A 26,528-nucleotide genomic window follows, 5' to 3' on the forward strand; every position below is an offset into this window, starting at 1 on the left:
TTGTCCTTAACACGACCGAAGATGAACAGAATCACATTCAGCCATCCAAGTTTTGCCTTCCACATTTGTCTCCAGACGTCTGTCTACTGTATAAAACCAGAACAACGTCCTGATACTAATACCAAACTGTTTATGCTAATAAGCAGCACATATTTCCTGGTATATCTGCATATGCAAAATTTCCACAATTTTTAAAATGTGTGAATAGAGAGACTGTTTTATTTGCAGCTGATAAAGACTCAATGTAAACAAGCAGTGATTTCAAAGCTTCACTCACACGCTGCCTCTATGTGAAGTTAATCGTTTGTCTCTGTGTGTCTCTGTGTGTGTCTGCAGCGAGCTCCCCCATGGACGAAGTGCTGGCTTCTCTCAAACGCGGCAGCTTCCACCTGAGGAAGGCCGAGCTGCGCGTCCTGGCCCCGGACCCGGACGACGACAGCGAGAACATCCTGGCCCAGATCCGGCAGGGCGTCCGGCTGAAGAAGGTCCGCACCCGGCCGGAGCAGCGTCAGGCCAGGAGCTTCCTCCACTCGGCCGACGCTCTGACCCGCAGCATCCACGAAGCTCTGAGGAGAATCAAGGAGGCCTCGCCCGAGTCTGAGTCCGAGGACGAAGGCCTCCCGTGCACTGACTGGGAAAACTAGTTCCTCAGATGGATCTTTTTCCTTTTTCTTTTTTTTTTTACTTCTCTCTGTCATGGATATGTGGAGCCAAAATGAAGAGTTACTGTACAATGGCTGAAGTTAAGCGGACACCTCAGAGTTTCAGCACCCGGTGATACCTCGGTGCAATTTGAACAAGAAAACCTTTGATTCACTTTTTTTAAATATCAGACAAGCGGCTCAATTAGTTTCATACTTGTGCGTGTGGTTTGTAGAAGACGGACCACTTAGGTTGTTGTTGTTTTTTGATGTCGCTGCTGTGGCGTTCTCGGCGAGGACTCAACCTCTGACCTCCCGGGGAATCCATCCACATGTCGTACTGTACTGTAGCTTGCTGTGATGGGTTTGTTTGAAGAAGTGAGTATTTTGTCTTTTCTCTTCACCTCTCTCTCTCACTGTCAAAGCACTCGGACTCTCCACCGATACCTTTTCTGTATGATTTTTACATTACAAACATACAATAGGAAATGTCAGTGCATAAGAATGCCCAAACATGTACATGTATGCAGGACAAGACCATTCAGACTCACTGAAAGAAATACTTTGACATTTTTGAAGATAAGGACGCTGCTTCTCTTTCACACATGAACAACACAGCAAGAAACTCATTTCATGTGTGAAATCAACTTTTCACAACTGACACTTGTTCTAATAATAATCTAAGAATAAGTGAGTTTCCCAAAATGTTGACCTGTTCCGTTAATTAGTCTGATATGAGAAGTGGAGCCACACAACTGAAAGTTGCACATTTTGGTTTGTGGGTCCTTTTCATCACGCTGGGGTTACAAAGCCAGAACAAGCATTGTACTGGTGTATTTGGAGAATTAGCCATAGTTCTTAAAGCATTTTCACTTTTACAAAAGTCAAAATATGAAACAACACGAGGAAGGTGGTTGTGACAAAGATGCAGCTCATGGTGAAAGTTAAATTTAGAGGATCACATTCTTTATCTGGGTTAGAGCTCAGCATAGGATTGTAAGATTCAGTGCAACCTTTAGTTTACAAATATATAACTTTACTTCCACAAATAATTAAATTATCCTGGAAAAATACAGACACCAGCAGAACTTGAGCCTGAGAATTGTCCCATTTTTAAGTATCAGTTTTTTTCAGTATCAGAATAATCCACTGATAGTCCCATGGCTACATTGCACAGTGGAACTTCTAATAGGTCATTTATTATATTTTAAAAGACTTTTAAATCTGACAAAATCTCAACAAGCATAGGCCCAAAAAACAACTAACAAAAAACCTAGAGCTCAAGTTTACTGAATCCAGGACATTATCTTGATTTTATACTACAGCAAATACATAATGTAGCTGATGGAACTGTAGTATAAAGTGAGATCCTTCATATTAGGTTATGATCCTAATAACCAGCTTACCTCCCACACTGGATCACACTGAAGCTCAGCACTATATAAATATAGACCACTTACAGCTCACAAGAGTATATATATTATCAGAGACATTTAAATTCATCTTTTCCGAAGCAGTGTCAGAGATATTAGCTAAAATAGTTTTACTGATGGTTATTCATCCTAAACAACTTTTAAAGTTGCCCAAACACAGTATTTTGACACAAAATGGACAAAATAGATATTCAGTTATAATTGTATTCCCTCTGATGAATAACAAGCTCCACAGTGGTCACCCTTAAGTTACTCTTTAACACGTGACCAAAAGGAAACCATCCCAGTAAGCAGTCATAATGAATAATAATGAAAACAAGTTTTGTCAACGTTAAATCATTCTTAGAATCGCTCAACAGAAGATCAGCAGTTATTTTCATAATCAATAGTTTTACCATGCAAAGACTCTGAATATTCTCTGGTTTCAGCTTCTCAAACGTAACCCGTCCCGTCGATTTGACTGTTTTATACTGTAAATTGAAAATATTTAAGCTTCTGACTAATGGGCGGACACAAGGACATTTATAGATGCCACCCTGGGCTTTAGGCATTTTTTTACTATTTTATACAGAAAATCCATTAGTTGAAAAAGGCATTAATGAAGTCTTGGAAAGATCTTCAGGAAGTGGGTATGCGTTTTTAAAAGTTTTTTAAAAAGCAACATCCAGCCATTTTTTTTTTTTTTTTTTAAAAAAAAGTATCTTTATCGCACATGTACATAACAGACTCCAGATGTGGAGCAGCATTACAAACAAACATGAAGCGCACTGGACTGAGTTCATCACCCTCTGCTGGAGCAGCTTCCTGCTCGCCACACCCACCGCTATCGGGATCATACTTGTTGTTTACCTTTTTATTTTGTTTGTGGTTTTTACTCTGATTTTATTTACCCGAGAGTCTCTCTCTCCGTCTCCACTGCCTTGTTGTGTTTTTTTCCACGTTTGTTTTCTTCATGGAGTTGTTTCAGTTTTGCGTTTGTGTGATTGTTTTTTTTCTTTTTTATTATGTATGACCTGTGTCAAACCTGTCTCCAGCTGAAAAACACATGTTCCTGTAGTTAACACGTCAGTAGGCACTGAGCGGCATGGCTTCATTTAAAGAAACAGTTTGACATTAAGGGAAATAACGGCTCAAGAGTTAAATGAGAAGCATAAACAAATCCAAAGATCCTCTGAACCCACAAATCAACATCCTGTTGTTGGACTATGTCAAACCACATTAAGGAGTTCAGCTAGAGAAACAATATTGTTTAGCTTTTATTAATTCTAAAAGGTGATGTAAGTTGTGGCCCCTGTTGTGTATTTACATTTAGACACAATTACCAACTGCCACAGACCGTCACCAAATATTCACAAAAAACAGGGACACAATCTGACGGGTGTAATGATGGAAGCTGTATTTCTCCTCACCTCGTGTTATTTTTCAGGTCTTTTACACGTCGTTATGGTAACCCATTTCTACAACAGCGTGTTAGAGCTGTAAAAAACTTTATTACTAAATATTACAGAGCTGAGGTATGGGGTGTCATATTGTGAGGGGGGGGAACAAATCTTCTGGCATCTTGTAAATGAATGATTTTAATGTCGTCATTCAGTTTTTGCTGCTTTAGAATAGAGCCCGGCTAACAGTTTATATCTGTTGCCAGTCTTTATGCTAAGCTAACTGCCTGCTGACTGAAGTGGTTCTCGATCCTCTCATCTAAATCGACATCAAAGCAGAACGTGTGCGTTTCTCATCCTGCTGAACTTTGTGAAACACACACAGTCACTGTTGCCAAGTGTAAAACATCATTCCTACTCAGAGTGAGTGTAGTTCCTCTTCTACACACACACAGACACACACACACAGACCTTTACTGATATTAAACAGTAGATTACCTGTAAGACCTTCACCTCCTCACACTGCTCTATTTGCTTTTTATTTTTCCCGCTTTTTGTAGAAATCCACGTTGTGACTCGTAGTTTTCCCTCCATCTTTTATTTGGACCTTTATGACCTTATGCATGTGGCCGGTTCGAGGATGAAACCCATCACAACATAAGTGCAATAATGAAGATAAAAGTCATTCTATGGATTTTACTGTAACGAAATGTAAATCATGTCAAAAAAAACTATATCCGCATGCCTAAATGTATTGAAGTATTTATTGAAGCTTCACATTTTCAAGAATTTTTAAAGCCTACAAATGTAAATGTACTTTATAAGCTTTTCTTTTTGTCGCTTTTTTTGTTTCCTATCATGACATTCCTCTCTGCTTTCTATATCCTAGTTATTATATATATATTTTTTGTCCTTTTAAAAAATAAAAATAAAATAAACACCAAAGTATGTTTGAATGTTCTTCACAAAGTCACACTGGATTGGTCTGTGTGTAACCAGCATATAAACACTTAAATGTAGACTTGGGCAGGCGTTAAGTTCCTTCATATTTTTACATTACCGTGGCATAACCTGGAGGAATTCCGAGTTTTAATGTGACTGAAAAGTTTTAATAGGAAAATATCAATAACAATTCTAAAGCAGAATCGATAATGTGTTATCTTTTCAATGAGCTAGGTTTATTTCAGGTTTTGAAAATGTTTTATTGGCAGATTTTCTCAAAGCAGCTTCGACCTTTTTAACTGTTGTCGTTTCTGTCACTTCTCTCGCCGCGTCAGAGTCAGTGTGACTGACTCATCCTCTGATGTAACACCACCTGCTGATGTCTGTCCCCGTACACTCGACACGTCCAAACTGCTACCCTGCTGACTGGAGGACTTGTTGGTGTTGATCGACTCTCAGAAACACAAACCTTCTCATAGTGGGTGACATGAATCAATCCAGTCTGAAATGAGAAACCTACACGCGTATGAGTTTGGAGAAATTGGGGCACTGCACTCCACAGCCTTGAAACTACTTTGAAGCAACTTATGTATTTTGAAGCGTCGAGTCAGAAACTGATCCTGAAAACGAACCAGACCTGGACCAGGTGAGACCGGGAGGGGGGGGTCGGTTTCCGTCAGAAAAGACCCATCAGATTGCGAAAGAACGACACAACTCAATTTTTCATTTTTGTTTTTACTATAAACTCAAAATTACAATTTGTGTTTTTAATCATGTGGTATAATCAACATTTAAAAGTATTATTCAAATGTTTATTTTTTTTCTCCATTTCAAGCTGCAAGAGTCAACGTGATAAAGTCACTGCTAAAATCGTTCAGGTTTCCCAAATGTAACAGAACCGACAACAAGCCCTTAAGTAGTGTTCTTCAGGTGAAGGTACCCTCTTCCTCTCGGCGGCGCTGAATTTTTTGGCAATAGTAAATCCCATGAAAGAAAGAAAGTACTGCTAGTTAGCTACCGTTGATGCATCTCTGTACCAAAGGCAACATCAGCAAAAATTCTGTACAGGAGAACGTCATTTGGCAAAAGAAACAAACCAGATTCTTTGCAAATTCAAACTTCCGTCGCCTGGCATCTCTTTTTTCATTTGCTCTGATAAATAGTTCAAAAATATTGCCAGTTTTTCCCCAAAAAACTAAAGTACCTCAACACCCACGTAGCAGACTATAGAAAAGATGAAGTGAAAAGGAGATGTAAATAAAGATCTTTGCTTTTTTTCATACAGCTTATCATTAGAACAAACTCAGCTCTTTGAGTAATAAATTAACAAAAGAAGAAAAAGGATCAAATCATTGCACTTCAAGTAGCAACAGTAATAATAAGGGAAAGAAAACATGATCATCTGATTCACCCACACACACACAAACCCCATTTTAACAAGTGCACTATGAATTTGTTACAATAATATTCTTTTAAAAAAAATTAGATAGAAAGAAAAACTATAGAATAAAATCCCAACTCGAGTGTGGTCTAATCAAGACAGGGGTAAAAGTACCTGAAAGTGAGAGTGGGAAGTGTTTATTTACCCTCAGACGCTCCCTTTTTGTATTGCTCATATATTGTATAAGAATATAAGACATACTGCAGGTCCTCCAGGGCCTTTTTTGTTTGTTTTTGGCAGTCCAACAGTGGATTTCAGTCAGAGGAGGAACATCAGTACTTAATCATCACATTCGACCCTCCAGAGTTTCAATAATGAAAAAAAAAAAAGATCACTCTCAGGGTGTAAGAAAAAGCCAGAGTCGACTCTTACAGTGTTCATTTGGCTGACGATGACCCCCGGCGGCTGAGAAAAGTGAGGAAGAGAGAGAGAAAAAGAAGACGGGGAACAATCGCAGGCTCCGGGTGTTTACAAAACTGCACCAAAGCGAAGCCGAAAAAAAGTCGTAATGAAGGAAGGAACAGAAAGCAAGAAGAAAAAATGTAACGTCTGCTCGAAAGGAACGATATTAAAAAAAATTCCCCAAAAAACTGATTCATTCCGAGTTTCTGTGTGTTCACAAAGTCGAGAATAATCCGGAGTGGAGCGAGCGGAGGGAAGGCATGTCCCGAGCAAAGCCCCCTGCATTTTGTAAACGATGCGGACCTGGCAAAATGTGTGTCTACCGTTAATGCATAAAGTGTGTAAACATACTCTTTTACACGTATAGTATACATGTGGAACTAAAAGAGAAGAGAATTCAAGTTGTTGTACATGTCTGTGATTATGTGAGTGCCAACATGCAGGTGAATTCTTTCATTGGAGCGCCTCTCCGGGCCACACAGGCTGCCGCGCTCACGTCAGTGGAAGTGGAGGCGTGCGTGTGTTAGTTTGAGTGTGTGTGTGTGTGTGTGTGTGTGTGTCTAGCTCCCCTCGATGAGCTTGGCCAGCGTGTCCCGCAGCTCGGTCAGCTCGAAGATCTTGGTGTCCAGCAGCTCCAGCAGGGAGCGCAGGCTCGTGCGAAAGGCTTCTCTCTCCAGCTGGCTGCCCTCCAGCCGCTGCTCCAGGTCGCTCAGCTGGGCCTCCAGCGTCTGGTTCCTCGTCTCCGTGTCCTGTCACAAACAACAGCACCTTTAATTCAGTGACTCATTTGTCGGAACAGATGAAGCCAAAGAAGCAACGAAATGAAAAGAAGAACCTGGTGCTCAGTGTTTTTCACACACACTACTGAGATGTAGATTTAATTTGAAATTTAACATATTGACATTAAATCAAACCGGAATTTCCCAGATTGACATTAGAATTTTTTTTTTAACTAAAAAAAAATGTCACAGCAACCACATGGTTATTCACATTGAGAAACAGATTTCTTATAACTTACAATGTTAACATGTTGAGATGTGGTGAAAATCAAATACTTTCACTCTTATAACTTTTTAACTAAAAATAATTCATGAATAAGTAAAGAGGCATATTGACAGTAGTAATGTTAATACTGGATTTTAGTTCCACTGCACTACTGGTAACAATGGGTTTGCAGCCCCTTCTGGCTCCAGTTTGTTGAACTAACAACGATTTCTGTCCACACAAGCGTTTCCATTCGATACTAACACGCCTGAAAAACAGGGTCATTAACAGTTTTTAGCCGTAGAGGATCATGTGATCAGAGCCTAACGAATCAGCGAAGGCTACATCGTCTCCACTAGAGACCTACTTGAGGGTCTTCTTTACGTCAGCTTTTCTGTGACTTCAAAACTCTGGAGCAGTGTGGACTCAAAGTTTATCCGGAGCAGAGTTGATGCATTTTCTTTTTTTTACCATTTTCTTTTTATTCAACAATTACACAAATACAAGTCATCAACAACATCGACAACCAGAAACTAAAAATAAATTAAAAATTAGGGATGCACCGATATGGAAATTCTTGGCCGATACCGATACCGATATTTGTTTATTTTCTTTTTGTTGTTATTCATTCACCTTTTTGTGCCAGAAAAATAATTAAATCATTATTTAAAAAGCACTATTTAAAAAAATTTCAGCCCTTCATCACTCTTATCTTTTAATGAGCACAAATTGAATCAGATTTATGAAACAATCTTTGATTTAACTAAACTTTATTTAACAGAGACATATTATGCCCATTTTACCGCAAGTTGAAATGGTTCCTTGGGATCTTAATGAAATGTCTGTAACATATTTTGGTCAAAATACCACAAGGATAATTTAAAACAGCACCTTTTTACCCTGTCTAAAACAGCCCTGTTAAAGTATCATTATAGAGAACGCTCTTCTCATTGATTTACGGTAGCAGTATTGGCCGTTTATTAGATGTGTTACGGCTTCTGTGTGTATAACGTATGTTGTCAATTCCCTTGTTACCTGTGCATGAGACGGATGAATAGAGCCGGTGCACATGAGAATAAAGTACTTAAACAGACGCTAGGCTCATACTTTTTACACCAAGTTACACTGCGTGAGTCAAGACAACTTAACAAGCCCTCCTCAGTTTGACCTGTTTTTAGTGTCGGGCAGAAATCACATCGCGTCAACACCCACCGTGGCCCTTCGCGATGCTTGTTTTAATTAAACAGTCGGATTCCCCTGGTCCGCACCAGTTCTCAGTCAGCTGCTAGGCGCCAGCCGGAGGGTTCCCCCAGCGGTCGCCGTAGCTGAGGTGATCCGCGAGAAGGGCCGGACACGCGTCCAGAGTGGCCGCCTCTGACCGCGTACCCGGTCCCCTCCAACGGCCCGCCTTCCGCACCGGCGATGGACACCGCCCCGCGGTCCAAGAGAAAGAAAGCCCCCGCACCAATGACGCGGTGAGGTGCCACCGGATGAGGACCTCCCGGTGCCGCACACTGAGCCTCCGGTGGCGCGGAGAGGAGGGCCACGGAGCGGCACGTGCCCAGCGGTTTTACCACAAATATGAACATCGGCCAATGATATCGGTGAAAGTCAAGTTTATTACCGATAAGCCGATATCAGTAAACGAGGCGAAAATCGGCCGCTACCGATGTTCGGCCGATATATCGGTGCATCCCTATTAAAAAAAAAAAAAAAACTGCTGTCATGTCAAGGTCAACTGCCATAGAGTCCACTTCCTCCATTTACTGTCCATCTGTGATCCTGTCAGTCGTAGCCTGTGTGTCAGTCTTTCCATAATATTTATTTCCCCCACTGTGTCTACCCAATGGGTCTGAGTGGGTAGATCTTCCGTCCCCCATTTCCTTGTGATGGCCTTTTTACCTGCAACCATGAGTATCTTGAATAGATACAAGTCCCCATCTTGAACATCATTCTCCGTGTACATACATAGATACATCAGCTCATGATTCATTTGAAATTTGTATCCCAGAATATCTTGTGTTATTCTATGGACCATTCCCCAAAACCCTATTATTTTGTGACAGTTCCAGAATATATGTGCATGGTTGGCCTCAGATGACAGTTGATGCATTTTCAACAAAGTAGTTGTGTTGCTGTGGTCGAGTTTTTCTCTTTCATATTTACTGTTTCTGTGGCAGAATTTGCAACATGTTGATGTCAGCACAGTGTTTACTCGCCTGTAGTTTCTGAGTGAGAGAGTCTCTGTGGGACTGAAACTCGTGGGCACTCTGCACCTCCTCTTTAAGCTGCTCCAACTCCTGAAATATGTAGAAACGAGTAAAAAATAAAAAGACCAAACAGGATGCGTATGTTTGGGAGCTGACATGACACCGACACGTCCACTGGTCCCACCTCCTCTTTGGCCCTCAGATCCAACTCCAGCTCCTCGATTGTTCGGTTAAGTTCTGTCTTCTGAGATTTGATGACCGTCGTCTGACCGCTCACACACTCCAGCTCCGTCACCTGGAAGACAAAAAGAAACCTTGGTCACGCTGTGGGGAAAATAAACCCTTATATATCTTATTATATTGTTAGAAGTCTGACACTTTGTATTTCTGTGGTTTCTGTGCACGGTGATCACCCGTTTGTGTAGCCTCTCCGCCTCGTCCTGATAGGCTGCCAGCTGCTGCTTCCACTGTTTGACGTTGGCTGTGGACTCGAGCAGAGCAGCTGTCAGTTTGGCGTTGTTCCCCTTGAGTGCCTCGAGCTCCGCCTCCCAGTGCTTATTGATGCTGGTCGAACTGGAACTGAGAAAAAAAAGGAAAAAATAAGAACGTGAGCGAGACAAACATTTATTTTCATTAGGATTAATCTGCCCATTCATTTCACTGCTAATCGGATTTTGGTCTATAAAATGTGTGAAACTATGACAAATTTCGCCGTTTACTCAAACCTAGAGCTGGATAAAAAAAAGTTGATAATCTGATTAAAGCCGTAACCGACATTCCTTTTTGTTTTATAAGTTTATATCCTTTATGCATAATGATCAGTCAGTTATGACGATGGACATGTTTTGCTTTAGACAAAGAAAATACAGGAACTGAGCAGAATTTCAGAACCAGAAACTGTTTGGTGTTTCAGTTACAGCCGGATTCTGAAAACGAGATGAGCAGCATCACATAGAAAAGGTCACTTAAAGGTATCTGGTGCATTGTCGCTGTGACCTCGTGTTTACCTGTGTGTGAAGAGCAGTGCATTCTGGGATGGCTCTGCTCTGGCTTCAGCGGGTGGTGGTGGCGGTGGCTCTGGTGTGACTCTGTCTTCGTCCGTACCGTTGATGCTCTCAGGGGTCAAAGGTGACAGCAGGTCACCCGGGGCCGACTCCTGATTGGACATTTTGGTGAGACAAGTCAAAGACATTATCTATTAAATCAACATTTAGTCAATATGCTTCTTTCTTTTCACACCGAGAGCTCGATGAGAATATTCACACCACTCTCGTGTCTGTCTGTTGTGTACGGAGCCAGGAGAGTGTTAGCTTAGCTTAGCGCAAAGACTGTAAAGCGGGGCATACTGCTAGCCTGGCTCTGACCTCGAACACTGACATATTAACACCTCACATTCCCACAATGCTCTGTCAGACATGGGATACTTCACACTTGCCCCACTCATCTGTTTAGACAACATCTCTGTGTCTTTCCCACGGAGGGCGTCCCTGTTATGTAAATCCTCCAGAGTTAAGAGCCACAGTATTTGGCACCTGGAGCAGGAGATGACAGTGGAGCATTGTTACTACGGGGAAACACATTATAAAGTTATGAAGGCAGAGGATTGTTCCTCGCCCTCTCACAGGCAGTGGACGTTACAATGTATTTCCCCACTGAATTCATTAATGACCACCGCTGCTTTAAATTCTCCCGTTGGTGTATGTTTGATATTGTCACACTGTGCAGGAGCTCGTTGACTTGGGACGAGCCTTGAATGAAATTTGAAAGTCTCGGGACGATCTTTTTTTTTTTTTTTTTAAACCTCTCCTGCTCCGGTCGCAGCTCAAGGCTTCTTTCACTGTGTTTCTGGATATTGACACGAGAGAGATGGATTTAGCACAGAGGACAGATCAAGACAGCATTTGGGCAGCTCATATTTCTCATGAATTAAAGAAATAACTCATGACATGCTGATTGCTGAGATTCAGAGGTGCTGGTGGGTGGATCTAGTTCCCTTCAGGTTAGCTGTTTCCCACTCTTTATGCTAAGCTAAGCTAAACAGCCGCTCGCTGCAGATATACATTAAATGTGTAGCCATGAGAGTGGTGTTGATCTTCTCATTTAATAAGCATATTTCCTGGAAATGTTAAATGATTCCTTCAAGCTTGGGTTTTGAGACACGACAAGTTTTCAGTGATAAAGTGTTAATATTTCAATGCTCTCAAAAAATCAACCAGATTATCAGAAGTAATGCAGATAAAGGATGTTATGAGCCTTATCATCTCTGAATGGTTCCGACTCCTCATGACTACTGGACACAACAAACACTTAAAATCACACGATGTTCCCGTCTCAATTTGTTGATTCAATCAGCTCCTTTTGTTTATTGTGACTGTTTACTGTCAGTTAACGTGTCAGAGCACAAGCATTTCAGAACTGATTTCAATTGTGACGCTGTGTCTCTGTTCGTCTCTCCTTCTCAAACATCCCTAATGATATCCGACTTTCTGCTTTCTGAGAGCATGAAAGGAGAAGTGGAGGGTCGTCAGCGGGAGGTTCTGGGAGAAGGGGATCCTCTGGTTGTTACTCTAACTTCAAGATGATGGATGAGGTTGTTAGAGACCGATGACAGGGTGGTCCCCGGAAAAGAAAGACCGGCTTATTACACCAAAACAACATCGTATCACTAAGGGATAAACCTGGGATTTATTCATATGCAAAAAGCCACAGATCCATCGATGTGCACTCACAGCTTAGACAGAGTATTAATGCTTTATGTTGCACAGAAGACAAATATGGCAGGGGAGACACCAGGGGGAGGTGTGGATCATTGACTGGGGGTAAGACTGGGAAAAAGGGGGGCCATCGGATCAGAGTCATGGAAAAGATTCTTTCCGTGTTTTTCCTTTTACCTTCTTTTTACCAGGTTTGCTGACTGACAACACATTCCTGTTGGCAGCTCCGCTCTGAGGAGGAGTGGTTAGGGAGGTAGAGCAAGCCACAGGGTGTTTGTTTAGTGGCTGCAACAGCACAGTGTCAGTGAAACATAAATCAACTGGTTCCATTCATCTCTCATCTATATGTAATGAGCAGGGATTCACACAGGTTGGCCGTTCACTTAGTCATTATCAAGAGGCTCTTTATTCACTTCATTCACATATTAACACTGAATTATTAGATCATAGATACTTTAAGCAAAATTAGTTTAAAAAAAAATCTATACCAATAACCTTTTTATTTGTTTACGCTAGCGTTGCTTGATCGATGGGCGATTGATCTGAACCCATGCAGCCCTGACAGATATCAATCAGCATGTGGGGGTAATTCTACTTTTTCCAGCAAGTTGTTTTAGTAAAACACATAAATAAACATCAACCCTTTTCTACCCATCTGTAACATGTTGCAGACGTTCCCTTCTTTCAAGAGGCCTCCGAGTGTAAAATGTGTGTGAGGTAGCAACAATGAAGATGGTGTCTTTTACCTGAGAGGGAGTGCTGCTGAGCTCCATCTTCTCCTGAGACTTCTCCTTCGCTACCCGCGCTGCCTCCTTGAACTCAGCAAACTTTTCTGCAAACTAAGAGTAACAGGAGCAACTTAGAAAACTGTAACAACACGAGCCTGAATAAGAGACCACCTCCTCACCCACTCTGTCTAATATCTTGTTTTTCATGACAACACCTCTGATATTGATGACAGGTGTTATCATGTTAGGGAAGATTCATCTAAGGACAATAACACTGAAGCCTATCTGTTAGATAATGTTAGATAAAGGGTTTTGTTGTTCATCACGTGAGTGTCATTGTCTGCTCCTAAACAAGAGCTTCACTCAGGAGCAAAAATCTGTCTTTAAACTTGAAAGAAATAATCATGTTCCATTTACTCTGATAATTATTGATATCAACTGTTGTGAAATTTCAATCTTGATATAATATTTGTCTCTGTATATTAGTGACAGACAACACTGATAATAACACACTCTGCAGAGAACAGAGCTACACTGGAGCAAACTTCATTCAACCACATTTTTTACATGAAATTGTCTCATCCACAAATATAAGACGACCCCCCACTCAAACCTCCTTTATAGAAAGAAAAACATAAATCCCTGACACTCAGGCCAGAACAGCTGGATTCCTTCAGACACATCCTTATCAGAAAGTTCCTTGGGGCCGTACTGGGTCTGTTTCCTGTGTCCTCACCTTGACCAGGAGACTCTCAGACGAGAAGCCGAGGCCATAGACTGTGTTCGCCCGGCTGTCGGCCCACTGGCCAAACTTTTGCGACGTCTTTGTGAATGTCATGTTGGGGGTGATGGTGCTGTTGATGATGGCCTGTGGACGACAAACACACACATGACTGACCCACACGACGGCTTTTCAAATTCAAAGATAAATATAAATGTTGGACGGCTTCAATGGGCTGGAGCAGCTGGATAGCTGATATTTGCTGGGACAGTGTATGTGTGTGTGTCTGTGTGTGTGTGTAATCGGGCCTGTGCGTGTGTGCGTGCATGCGTGTGTGTTGTATAGACGTGTTTTTTTGCGTTCCTACTGTAAACAGGAAGCAGTCAATGAGGAGTCCTAAGGCGACTCTTCTGTTATTGATGGTTGTGAGGATTTATAGTTTCAAAAATGAACTGCTGCTGCTGCCTCTCAAATATATTGCAATGCAATACATCATAAAAACAATTGAGCTGGAGAGTATATTCTTGACCATGGAAACACTTCTCATCAGCAGCAACACTGTAGATGTTCAAACTTCCCATGTTTCCAAACACCTCTAGGGCTGATTTAACAGTCAAGCTTGGAAACCAGAGCTGACATCACGGCTGAGCGCTCCAGCTCCAGTTTGTGTCCATGTGCAAACGTGAGTCCAACATTCAATCGAAAAATCAATAAAAAATTGATTTAATCCTGAACATGTGCATTATATGGGGGAAAAGGATTGTAAATGTTTTACTGTAGTACTTTATGATATGTAACTATAACTCTGGGACACAAACACTACATGTTAATAAGGGGTTTTCATCCAATTCAAATACACAACTTGGAAAACTCTTGACACTACACAAAAACCTTTGAGTTTTGCAATTTTCTGAAAACCTCAACTTAGCTGAACCTTGGAAATGAAGTGTTTTCATTTTCAAACACATGTTTGCGCACTTCTAAAATCGGGGAAGCAACACAATCAGAACGATTTGCCTTTGTGTTGCATCTGTTTCTGTGTGCGTGCTTCCTTCTTCCCTGCTGAGAAGACGTGTTGTTGTGGGGATGATGATGTCCTCCAGCACCAGCTCACCCAATCTCGGCTATTTCCAGCTGAACCCAGCACAGCTAACTTGCTGGTTCAACAACAGACATAGTCGCCCAGAGAGGCTCTTGCGTAACCAGGCTAACTCCACCCCTGCACCTCTCCCAAGACTAAAATAATCACTGCCACATAGATTCGACCGGCCCGGACGCCCCTTCACTGTGTCAGCACGGAGAGGCCAGGCCGGGGCGGTAGAGGTGGGAGGTTCTGATGGTTGATGATTATTAGTTCAAACTTTATTGATTCCCATGTAAATTTAGGTGGAGATTTTTCTTTTTTGGGGCAGTGACAATCAGTGGTTTGGTACAAGACGTAAATCTACAGGTGGATATTAGGGTCACCTTTAGTTATCTGTGTTGTCTTCTGTTTCAGCCAGCGGTTCAAATGGTGTGTGTGTGTGTGTTTGTGTGTGTGTGTGTGTGTGTGTAGTGTAGTGTCAGCGTTGTTCTAAAATGAGCGCAGCTTTCCAGATTCCCACTCACAAGCAGTTGATTAACTTTTTCAAATATGTATGTGGTCATGACGTGAGAAGCCTCGGAAGCATTGGCCAAGATGGTTCAAAACACTAGATGGCGTTATAAGCCATGTTCGACCCAATTGATATTAGAACCAGCATTAATGTATTTCATCAAATAACAGTCATATAATTGGGTTTAAAGTTTGCAGTATCTCTATATGTGACATTCATAGATTTTTTATGTCAAAATATGGTTCTGAGTTGTGAGGAACTGAACTTTTATAAAATCAGTACGAAACATCCCATCAAGTGAGGAAACGACCCACAAACAGACCTTAGATCCATCCAGGCTGATGATTCGATACACATTCCTGGTACTGTCGAAGAAGTAGGAGACCGTGACAGCGTGTTTACTGGTGGGAACCCAGTTCTTCTTGGTGTTCGGGTCAATCTGGAAGACGTGGGCCCGTGTGCTGAAGATGGGCTGTTCCCTGCAGAGGGAGGAGAGATGGAGGGATCAGCATCTGGTTTCACTGTAGGACTTGAACTCTGTGGTCAACCTGCCGGAAATGTACAGCGTGCAACAACAACACTGGCCTGCGAGGGGGAAAAAGACTTTAATTACACAGACAACAGACAAATACAGATTGTGTGTGTGGGAGTTTCTGTCATCACTGCCGTCTCAGACATTCCAGCAAAAGTATGTTTGGAACATCCTGTTGTTTTCGGACCTTCCAGGAGTTACAGTTGAATAAGAATAATGAGAGACCACCTGCAGAGCTGTAATCATTATACACATAGTGATGGTGATCACATACATGTGATCACATACTAAAGGGAGGACCTAGCTCCATTTTTTTAAAACAGTATAGACAGAGTCAAAAAGTCTGCACACTAAGTTATCTGTGGCTGCTTCTATTTTATTTTTATTTTACTGAAGCAGATTGTTGACCTGATAATTGCACGGACACTCTGTTAGCTCCTGTATGATACTACTTTTTGACTTACACCAGCCTTTCTGTGTCAGGTGATGATCAATGATTGAATTTGATTTAGTGATCAGTAGTTCAAGTAGACATAAAGTGGACATAAAGTGGACATAATAACAAAAGACAAACCAATGAACCATGAGTCCACAGACATTCAGCAAAGTCTTTAGGGTTCATCGTCAGGGAACCATGAATATCCATACAAACTAATTGCATCAGCCTACGTGGGAGGTGTTGAAGATATTTTACAGAAATACTGGAAACTTTGACCTGCTTCAGGCGCTAAAGAAAAGTCACAGAATCACAACTTGGTGGGATTTATCCTCTGAGGAATATGAAACAACAATCCAATCAGAGGTCAAAAGAAAGTAATGCACCGACTAAACTGTAGCAGGCCCACCATCACAGCCGAAAGACACACAGGCAAATGTGCTAGTGAAGCTCCACATCAAATACCCAACACCAATGAAAGGAAGAGGGGAAGTACTGACAAATTCGAGAGAGAGACAGCTCCCAGATCCCAAGACATCCATAATTCACTTTCCTGCTGTTTTGTTGTATTATCAGTGACTGGAAGAGTGTGGGGGGGGGGGGGGGGGGAGAACACGCTGCAGAACAAGTGTGCTTGTGTAGCAATGTGCAAATTTAAAGGCACACGTGTACACAACTTCCATCATCACCTGTCATGTTGTTAAGTGGCAACACAAGACCAGATTTACATGTTCAGATCTCGTAAAAAACATGGAAATTAAGAATGCCGGCTCCATTATATATGCATGCTGTAGTTTTTCATAAAAACAAATAAACCACTGCAGAGTCATAATTTTGTATGCAAAAATAAAAAAAGTATATCATGCAAATATCATTAAGCCAATATTTATCCAATAATATTCAGTGGATCTAAAAACAGTCAGAAAAACTGACGAAATAGTTCAAAAGTTAAGAAAAAGGCCTTGGATAAGAAATGCAGCGTTCTGACCTGGAGGAAGAAAGACACAGTCAGAGATTTGGGGCGTCTTTCTTTAAACCTACTGCCTCGAGTCGGCGTTGAGATCAAAACTCAGGGAGGAATCTTGCATTTTTTAAAGAAGCAAGCTGAAGGGCAGTTATGCTAATTCCTTTCTACTTTTAAAAATAAGAGAGGCGGCGCCCACACGGACACGGTCGACCATCATCTCCCTGTGAGCACAGAGGCAGTGCTGTTTCGGTTTCAGAGGTCACAACTCCCAGCTACCCTTTTTAATGCTGCCGTGGCTTTCCAGAGCAAGTTGCATGACAAAGTGAGGATCAGACCGATCAACAAACAACAGGTCGATTGATCGGAGCGAACAAGACCATGTGGGTTCAGATCGATACTGTGCACAGAGTTTTGTACACATCCATGTTTCTCTCACTGCTAGTGTTTAGGCGTCAGTCATTTCCTCCTGAACACTACTGCCATACCTGACAGAGGCAGCTCCCAGTGACCGGCTCGGAGGATTTTACCTAGAAAAGCGGCAGGCTGCTATAGTCAGGTCTTGTATGTGTGGGCACTTGCAGGCCAGACTTGATCAGCAGAGCGTGTTCCTGACATGAAGCGGATGAAGCCATGCAACGATGCCAAAGGTGACCTGGAAGCACCTGTGCTGACATACAGGAGGATCAGCAGGCCCTGGACGCCCTCCAACCATTGCTTTGGATCAAAAGCTCCCAGGGTCTTGGATTAAAAGCAAAACAAGCGATACGAGCCTGGTTGTGGTTTGGATGCTCATGGAAATCCACAACGGACAGATTTTTTTGCCTTGAGATGCAGAGCCTCAGGAAATAACCCAACGCATGAACAAGTCATCTCTTCCAGCTCAATATACGGACAGGGGATTTAAATGGATGTTGAAGCTGAACAACATAAATGGACAGTAAGGTTAGCATAACCCTCAATAGAAGAATATACAGAGACAATTCATTTCAATTTCAATTTATCAATATATCGGTTAGTCAACTGACAAAAGATTAAATCTCTGTTGGCTCTGTGACATTGAGAAAGACATTTTTGGTTTGTTTCTCAACATTTTAAAGATTAAAAATGTTATCCAAATTCTCAAATAAATCAAAATATTATTTATTTCCTGAACTAAATATTCAGGGCAATTCTGCATCACATACACAGCTAATATTTCTTAATCATTTATTGAAAAGTGCCGATCACAACTTTCCCTATAGACCAAAGTGTCATCTTAGAATATATTGTTCTGTCAATGGTGCAAAAGCCAAAATGATTCAGTTCACAGTAAGTAAACTTATAAATAAACAGAGATAAGCAGCAGTACATTCTCAAACTGCAGCAGCCGGATCTATAAAATGTTTAAAGAATGATCTCCAAAGTAGTTTCCCATTAGTTTTCTGTTGGACGAGTCATTTAATTGACTTATAGTTTCATCCCCCAAAAAAACTAAAACAAATAAAAATCTTAACCCGATGATGGTATAAATGTCAAAGTCAGGGGTCACAGAGGTTACTGAGCTCCCTGCTGAGGGGGACATAATGTCTCATGGTGGCACCAAAATAAAAGTCAACAGACAGACACAGGTATCAAAATGAAAATGTGGATCCAAATCGATCCACAGATAGTTGAGATCCTGACGTTTTCTGCATTCCAGGCCAAACAAACAAGATCCAACAAGACATAGCAGCTAAAACCATGCTAGAATTACAATTAATCAATGAATCTAGATGTAGCCAGGTGACAATACAGGCTATTTATTTTGACATTCGGATCATTCATATCCCTAATGAGACTTCCAAGGAAACCAAATCTGATTGCTTGGCGTCGTGTCCCTGGTCGTCTTCTCTGGGACACGGCGGTTGTTCCCCTCTCTGGGGAGCTCTCGCCACGTCCCAGTCAGTGTGTTAATTAAATCAGCAGAGTTGAGACCCGGCAGATTTTATTTAAAGATAGACGGTTAATCAGAGAGATGGTGGCAATGTGCACCCGGGATTAACACCGGATCAGACCCACTGGCAGCACAGCAGTGGAGATGGTAAGAATATACTGTACTGTAAATATGAATATGTGTGTTAAATACACCATGCAGGATATTTCTGAAGTACATTACATGTGTGAGTACCCTGATACAGAGAAAGGAGAAGAGATGAAAATGAAGTTATCACTGCTGGGGAAGTTTAGTGTGAGGCAGTGATCATCATGAAAATCATATTTGTTTTTTTCAAACATGATTTGCCGACTGAAAACTCCCTTTTATTAACATCAGGACAGGTTCGGAAGGGTTCAAGCTTGCAGGTGATAATAATTCTGTGTACATTTTAAAACAATGAGTACAGCATGATCCATATTTACAGTGCAGAACTAGGAAGTCCTGGTATTTTAATGCAAAGAGAAATAAAGACTGATAGCGATCGTGTTAAATGGGGGGTTCAAAAAACAACGGTATATATCCATGAGTAGTTATATTTATTATAAGGTTGTTCTAATTGCTGTTTGTCTGACTTTTAATAACAGAACTACACAAAAACTATAAAACTGACTTTATTTAAACTTGATGGACAGATGGGCTATTGGCAAAGGAAGCAGAAAATAACTTTGGGGGAGCAGATTCAATTAAAAGGGGCAGATCCAGGATTATTTATTTTTTTCATTTTCTTTAACATTTCGAGTTAGTACATTTTGACATTTAAGGGAATTTCACAAAAAGGAAACAGTGGTATTGAATAAAATATTTTTACTGGGCAGGATGTTATACAGCAACTATGTTGCTGCTTCTGGATGGTTTTAATGGGGCAGATGTGATCAGATGCTGGTTTGGATTAAGTCAATTGAACTGACAAAAAAAAACCTGTACTTGTGTTTAACACAGTGGTCAAGTCTCAGTTCTCAAAAAGTTGCCCTGTCCAAACTGTAGCGGGTCATTATTATATTCAGGGTGTTAGTCCGACAGCGTGGCCTAGATCAGAATCTGCCCGCGGCGGTTTGTGTCTCAATGAGAGTGTGTGGTGATTGTTAGCCCATAATCCCTTTTCACAATGAAACGTACTGAGGCATTCAAGTCTCAATGACAAGTGCTTGGACAGAGGAATCTGACCGCAGATGTTATCAAATCAGCAGTTCTCCGCTTACAACTCGCACATGAACAGAGGGTACACACACACACACAAACACACACACACACACACAGGTGTTTGTACCGAAGCATACAAAGATATGTGCTGTCTGGGAATGAAAAGGTAACATGCTCAGATTGCAAATCTTTACGAGTAAGTTGATGATGAAGTTTGAACTCTGCCTTTTCTGAGTCCTTAATTATTCATAGTTTTCTCATGTATAGATACTATTTTTAGTAAGGCTGCAATTTACAGCATTATCAACATCTAAAGTCATAAGATGGTGAGAACCATCAAATGCAATTACATCCCATCTGCAAGTATGTGGCATTTTTCACTATTCTTGCTTAAAATTCACTAATGGTGTACGCACTGTTGTCTTTTTTCTTTTCTTTTTTGTCCTGTCCTTTTTGTTTCATCTGTTTTGTTGATGCAGGGCATTGCTTGTTTACTTGCTAGTCTTTTTTGTCAGGGATTACTTTTCACCTTCTGTAAAAAAACAAAGGAAACATAACTGTCGACTGTTAATTTCTCTGTTATGTGATTGGTTTCCCAATAAACATATTTGAAACAAAATTCACTAATGGTGGACCATGGATCATGATGGATCAACCAGATCCTGGATCGTGACCGTGATGGAGGATGCTGATCCTGGTGGCAGCTGATCGTGCACCACGATCCACGGATTATGAATAGAACTCGATTACTCCCTTAATTTCTGTCGGGCATTTTCTCATGTATAAATACTTTAAACATCGAAGCACTTCTGTGCGTCCTGGGATCCCTCACATGTGGTGAAGGAATGATCACTAATTCTAGGCCATTTGGTCTCTGTTGGTTTTACATCATGCTTTCTGGGTTAGTCTGTATAACCGGTTTTTAGATTGCATTAAAGAGGGCCAGGTGCCTAACTGCCACTGTGTGTGACTAATCAATAAACCGATTGTTTCAGTTCTACTTCAAGTTCTCAGCGATAATAATTCACGTTAGGGTTATAAAAGACTCAACACTCATCCGCAACATGGAAAATAAAACAGCAAGAAAAATCAAAATAATCTGACGACAACATGAGCAGACCGTCTATCGCTGGAAAAATAACCCTGCATTATAGCGGCTGCTTGCGTCGTCATGGAAACAGCCCACGTGACTCAGGGCTGGTCATGAGCCGTGAACATCTTCCAACTCTGTCTCTCCCCTGTCCTTCCCACATGCTCTCTCGCCCAATCCAATCCCGGTGTCCCTGTCGGTTAACCCACTCGCGGAGGGAGGCAGCGGGGGCTTGGCAAGGCACAAACCTCCAGCTGAAAACACCCATATGTCATATGCAGCACTGAGAGGCTTCAGAGGCCACAGGAGAAGGATTGTTCATATGATCATATGCAAACACCATCTTGGCAGACTTGCTTTTTTTTTTAATTTAATGACATTTTTGTGCCATGTCCATTCCAACACTTCTTCTTCTTGGTCTAGATGTGACAAGTAGAACAACAAGAAAGGGGAAGTATATCCTTTTCAGATCACCTCTCTTTGACCTATGAAATATCATAAAGATGTTATGAAAAGAGTTGGCCCCAGCCATGCACCATTCAACCAACATGTGAACTGTGTATCATAGTTCTGTCATAAAGAGTTTCTCACAGCTCCTGTTTCCATCACTTCATCCCTAGCATCACATTTGAATGTGACCGGAGATTAAAAAAAAGAGTGTCCTATCTTTTATAGCTTAGTAATACACTGGCTTTTCTTTTCCTTCACTGTGACATTAAGACTAGTCAATCAATGTTAACCAAATTTTATTTTCACACCCCATATTTGCAAACCACTTCTGGCCTCATATAGGGCTCGACAACCTGTACAAGGTGTGAGCCTGCTGTCCTTATCCCTCGACGACGTTGAGGAAAAACTACGGAAAATGTGTGTTGATTTGTCGTCGCTAGTAAATGTCATCCCCTGGTGACTCAGTCCAACTGGCAGAGGTGTGTCAGGGAATTATCTTCTCACGAACACTGTGGCTGAATGGGACTCTGACACTAAGTTTACAGGTTGGAATTTGTCTGAGTTTTTTGTTTTCCATCTCAATCCTCTGATCTTTTTTACACTTGTATCAACGTGCTATGGTTGCATCTGCCTAAATTGTTGCTGCTGAGTAACAACCTATTGTTTGTACTTGTTTCTTTTGCCAGTAAAAGATATGTATGTGCTGTCTGTTGTCACCATATGCATTTTGTTCTGTGAATATTGATTGCAGAATGCATCTTCCCGCAAAGTATTCCTTCCTCCTGTGTTTTTATTAATGATATCATCAGCAGTTAGTCAATTTCAACTGGACACACTAAGAACTCCTATGTCATCACACTTGACAACAGTCAATACTGATAAGATTAGACGATTGATCCCCTTGGGGGATATTGGACTATTCAAATCAATATTTTGGAATGTGCACTCCAAATTATCTGTTTCCACTGAGACCAGGCTGACTGCAAATCAATCTCTGACATGCTGGCCTGACTGGTGCAGTAGAACCTTTTGCCTGGACAGTTTTATTCCAAGTGCCAGTAACGTTTCAGGGCGACAAGCTGGTTTACAATCATCTATTATACAAGAAAAGAAGCTCCAGCACTTCTCAGAGCAGCCAAGTCTGACTGGCTAATTAAGGGCTGAGGGCACAGGACATGCTCTCGGCCTGTGTCGGAGGAATTGGTGGTGGACCGGATTATAAACCATTGGCCTTGAGAATTACAGAGGCTGTGCTTTGCATGTGGAGGTAAGCACTTCAGCCCACCCCTGCTGCCCCATCCCCATCCTCCAACCACAATACGACCACAAACCAATCACATGCTACATCATCTGCTTTCATCTGGAGTAAGAACTAGGTCGCTCTTGATCAGGAGAATCACCATACATCTGCAGGTTGAGCCACATGCATTGCATGAGCCAAGTGTACGAGAGATCATCACCGTCTTGATGCTGATGTAAAGAGGTTTATCTCTCCCTAGCAGCACAAAATGAATTATAACACTCCTTGATGGCTACATTTCCTGTACGGGAAAATCAAAAACAATAATGCGTGTATCTTACTTTCCAAAACCAATTTCCATCACACTCAGTCATTAAGTAATCAGCAGTAGCGTATACCTCTAGACAGCATAACGCATATCAATATGTCTGCAAATAATGATTCTCTTTAAGATCCTCTATATATATCTTTTGAATTAATCGATTATACATTTGGTTTATGAAACATCAAAAACATTTCGCTGGAAAGGATAATGACATCTTTCAAAAGTCCTGGAAATACACAACACCAAAATATGTAGTTAATATTGATAAGTGACACAGAAAACGTACAAAATCTTCTCTTATTGAGATCATTTGTACCATCTTTGATTGATTCAGATTATTTTTCAGTACAAAAACGAGTTATTATCATCCGTATCATTATTACCAAGTTATTCACTGCTCTGACCCGTTGTCTGACATCAATTAACCAATATAAACCTTCTACAAACCATAAAGCACACGACTTTATCTGCAACTAACGATTATCTTCCTTATCCTCTATTCTGCTGAATATCTTTTGAATGAATCCCATTTATGCTTGGTTAACGACACATCAAGACATTTCGCTGAACTTATGGTTGCGTCGGTCAAACGTCAAGGTAAAACAAATAACTACAATTTCTGCTCGATTCTGATTCTCTTTCAATCCATGAATGAATAAATTCACATTGATACAGGACTGATTAACTTCCTTTTCAACCATATTAATCACATTGTGCCAAGTTGTTCACTGCTACAGACCATAAAGCACATGACCACCTCTGCAACTAAATTATCTTCATTATCCCCTACTCTGCTTAATATCTTCTGAATTAATCGATTACAGATTTGGTTTTACGAAAAACATCAAAACATTTCTCTGAGCAGTTTACGTCTGTAAAAAGTCCAGGAAACGACAAACCCACCCAAATATTCAGTCCATAAACGAATAGCTTCAGCTCCACATGTGACTGATCAACCTCCTACACAGAATAAATCACGTTATTGTTATGACTAGTTATTCACTGCTCCGACCTGTGGTCTCACATCCAAACAGCAGCCTGCTTCATCACAGGCTGATCTCTGGGCTTCTGTCACCCACACGTCCCCGTATGGAGGCAGAACGTGGGCACAACAGTCCAGTGTTGTGTGTGTGACACTTGGCCAGGTCCGTGCATTCTTCCACTGGTTATTCCCCATGTGTCGCTAACTTCCCAGTAACAACAGGGAGCACTTCGCAGTTAGCACGAGGTGGCTAACCCCCTCCCGCTGAAAGCTCGCCTCTTACAGTCCCCCACACCCTGACACGTTGAGGGGAGAATAACAAGTTACCTACCCCATGTTGGCTGGAGGTGGAGGCTGGAGGAGCTGGAAGCTGCTGCTCGCCGGTGGGCTCCGGAGGGCGATGTGAGCGGGGTTAGCTGTCTGATCCCCCCCACCACCTCTGTCTCTCTCTCTCTCTCTCCCCGCCTGGCAATGAGCCGCTGTGGTCGCTGCTGGGACTTCGCGGCCGGTGGAGCCACGGTGCCGTTGTCAGTCCGACATGACTTGTTGTTGTTGTTGTTGTTGCTAATGTTGTTGCTATGCCCTTGGGTGCATTTTGGTGGCTGGCGGTGGTTTCACCCGAGCTCGCGCGCTTGCATGGTGCCCGTGAACGCACCGCAGCCCCTGGCAGTAGTGGATGCTAGCTAGCTAAAGAGAGAAACTCCTCCTGAGCCCAGGCGGGGATTAGCGACCCGGACTCCCCCCCGGTAGGACCGTTGGGTTTACAGCCCGATTTCCCTCACAGCGCCGCAGCTGCCTTTGAGAAAAGAACCAAGTTCAAATGTAGGGGGGAAACCGCAGCGTTCACGTGCACCCCTCCGCCGCTCGCCCGCGGTCTGTGAGTGCTGTCTGGAGACTTATCCCGAACCGAAGACAGCCACGTCCATTCCTCCGGTCTCAACACACCCCGCTGTTCACCAACCCTGCTGTCAGTCCCCTGGTGCTTTCGTTGCTTCTCCGCTGTGCCATCAAACCCCCCTCCGCCGCCTCCTCCTCCTCCAGCGCACCCCCCCCTTCGACCCACCCCGTCCGAGATTAGCGGGTTTCACAGCCGCCGAGCGAGTCCTTCAAAGCGGACATCTTCTTTCATGACGGGGCTTCACCTCCCCTGCGCCGTCTGGGGGGAATCGGTGCATGATCCGGGCTCCGGCATCACATCCTCAGCGGCGGATTGTTTAACGGTGAAACTAACGCCGGTCGCTCGTCCTAATTTCTGACTCGGATCGGAGCTTCGAGTGGGATCCAGCAGATGTGGTCGGAGGCTGGTGCGGATGCTGCTGCTGCTGCTCCGTCGGCCGGCTCATCCTCTCGTCTCGCCCCGGCCCCTCTGCTCCCTGTCAGCCCCTCTCGGCTCATTCATCGTCCTCCTCCGCCCTCGGGGACCGTTACCATAACGACGTCATCACGTTGCCGAGTGAAGTTTTGATGTCACTGGTCAAACTGTGTTCTCACTTCCGGTGTGCGGCCAAGATAAAGATGTGTAGTTTGCAACGTAAGGCCCAGAAATATGGGTAAAAAAAACAACAAATCACACTGCACTATACCACATGTTTGTGGTATAAAACTTGTAGGGGGTCACCGGGGTAAAAATGCTTTGTTGGGCCCCCTGACTGGGCAGGGCATTTTTACTTGGAGTGTTCGACTTTATCACCGTTTCTCAATTCGGGGGCCGCGTCCTTTTAAATACTGCATATGAGGACCGATTGCGTCATAGCAGCGTGACTTCCAAGGTTCCTTCACATGCAGCCAACAAATGCGTTCTTCCATCCTCAAGGTTCCAACGGATGGATCCATAGCCCAGCCTATCCCCCACTGACAAACCGTTTTTCAAAGAGGTAATGGCCCCCGGCAAGTGACAAGACGTCTGATGCTTGAGTATCAGGCTTTAACTCAACCAAAGAAAAATAAAGGCAGGATGAGCTGGTGATGCTGATCTTGGACAGCCTCGGTACATCAGCGTGTTTCTTTTTGTTTTGGATCCAGGTTGACCGGGTCCTCCAAGGGATGAAGCCCCCTTTTGATTTAGTTGAGATGTGTCCACGACTGCCTCCTTTTTTTTTTACTACCCTGCAGCCGCCAGAGTCAAACCAAGTCCACTTGTTACCCCCCCCCCCCCCCCCCCCCCCCCCCCCAAGAACCAAATCATTACTCTGTAGACTGGTTTGACGTTTACAGCCGTTTAC

At 42.5% G+C, this 26,528-nt stretch overlaps 2 protein-coding genes across 2 annotated transcripts in view; one reads left to right on the forward strand and one right to left on the reverse strand.

The window, feature by feature from the left end:
* The window catches only part of jmy (junction mediating and regulatory protein, p53 cofactor), a 29,305-nt gene extending 24,907 nt beyond the window's left edge, over positions 1–4,398 (forward strand). The window contains exon 10 of the mRNA XM_053411330.1: positions 337–4,398. Within this exon, the coding sequence (XP_053267305.1) occupies positions 337–644 (308 nt within the window). The 3' untranslated portion in view covers positions 645–4,398. The remainder of the gene's footprint in view (positions 1–336) is intronic.
* A 714-nt stretch (positions 4,399–5,112) lies between these two features.
* LOC128425278 (homer protein homolog 1) lies at positions 5,113–25,717 on the reverse strand. The gene is made up of 9 exons (XM_053411819.1): positions 24,638–25,717; positions 15,513–15,669; positions 13,611–13,742; positions 12,893–12,985; positions 10,440–10,588; positions 9,846–10,011; positions 9,617–9,727; positions 9,442–9,522; positions 5,113–6,987 (listed from the first exon to the last, which is right to left on the reverse strand). The coding sequence occupies exons 1-9, from the start codon at positions 24,640–24,642 to the stop codon at positions 6,799–6,801; spliced, it is 1,083 nt and encodes a 360-aa protein (XP_053267794.1). The 5' UTR covers positions 24,643–25,717; the 3' UTR covers positions 5,113–6,798.
* Positions 25,718–26,528: the final 811 nt, after the last annotated feature.

The sequence above is a fragment of the Pleuronectes platessa genome, chromosome 19 (assembly GCF_947347685.1).
Source record: "Pleuronectes platessa chromosome 19, fPlePla1.1, whole genome shotgun sequence".
Lineage (NCBI taxonomy): Eukaryota > Metazoa > Chordata > Actinopteri > Pleuronectiformes > Pleuronectidae > Pleuronectes > Pleuronectes platessa.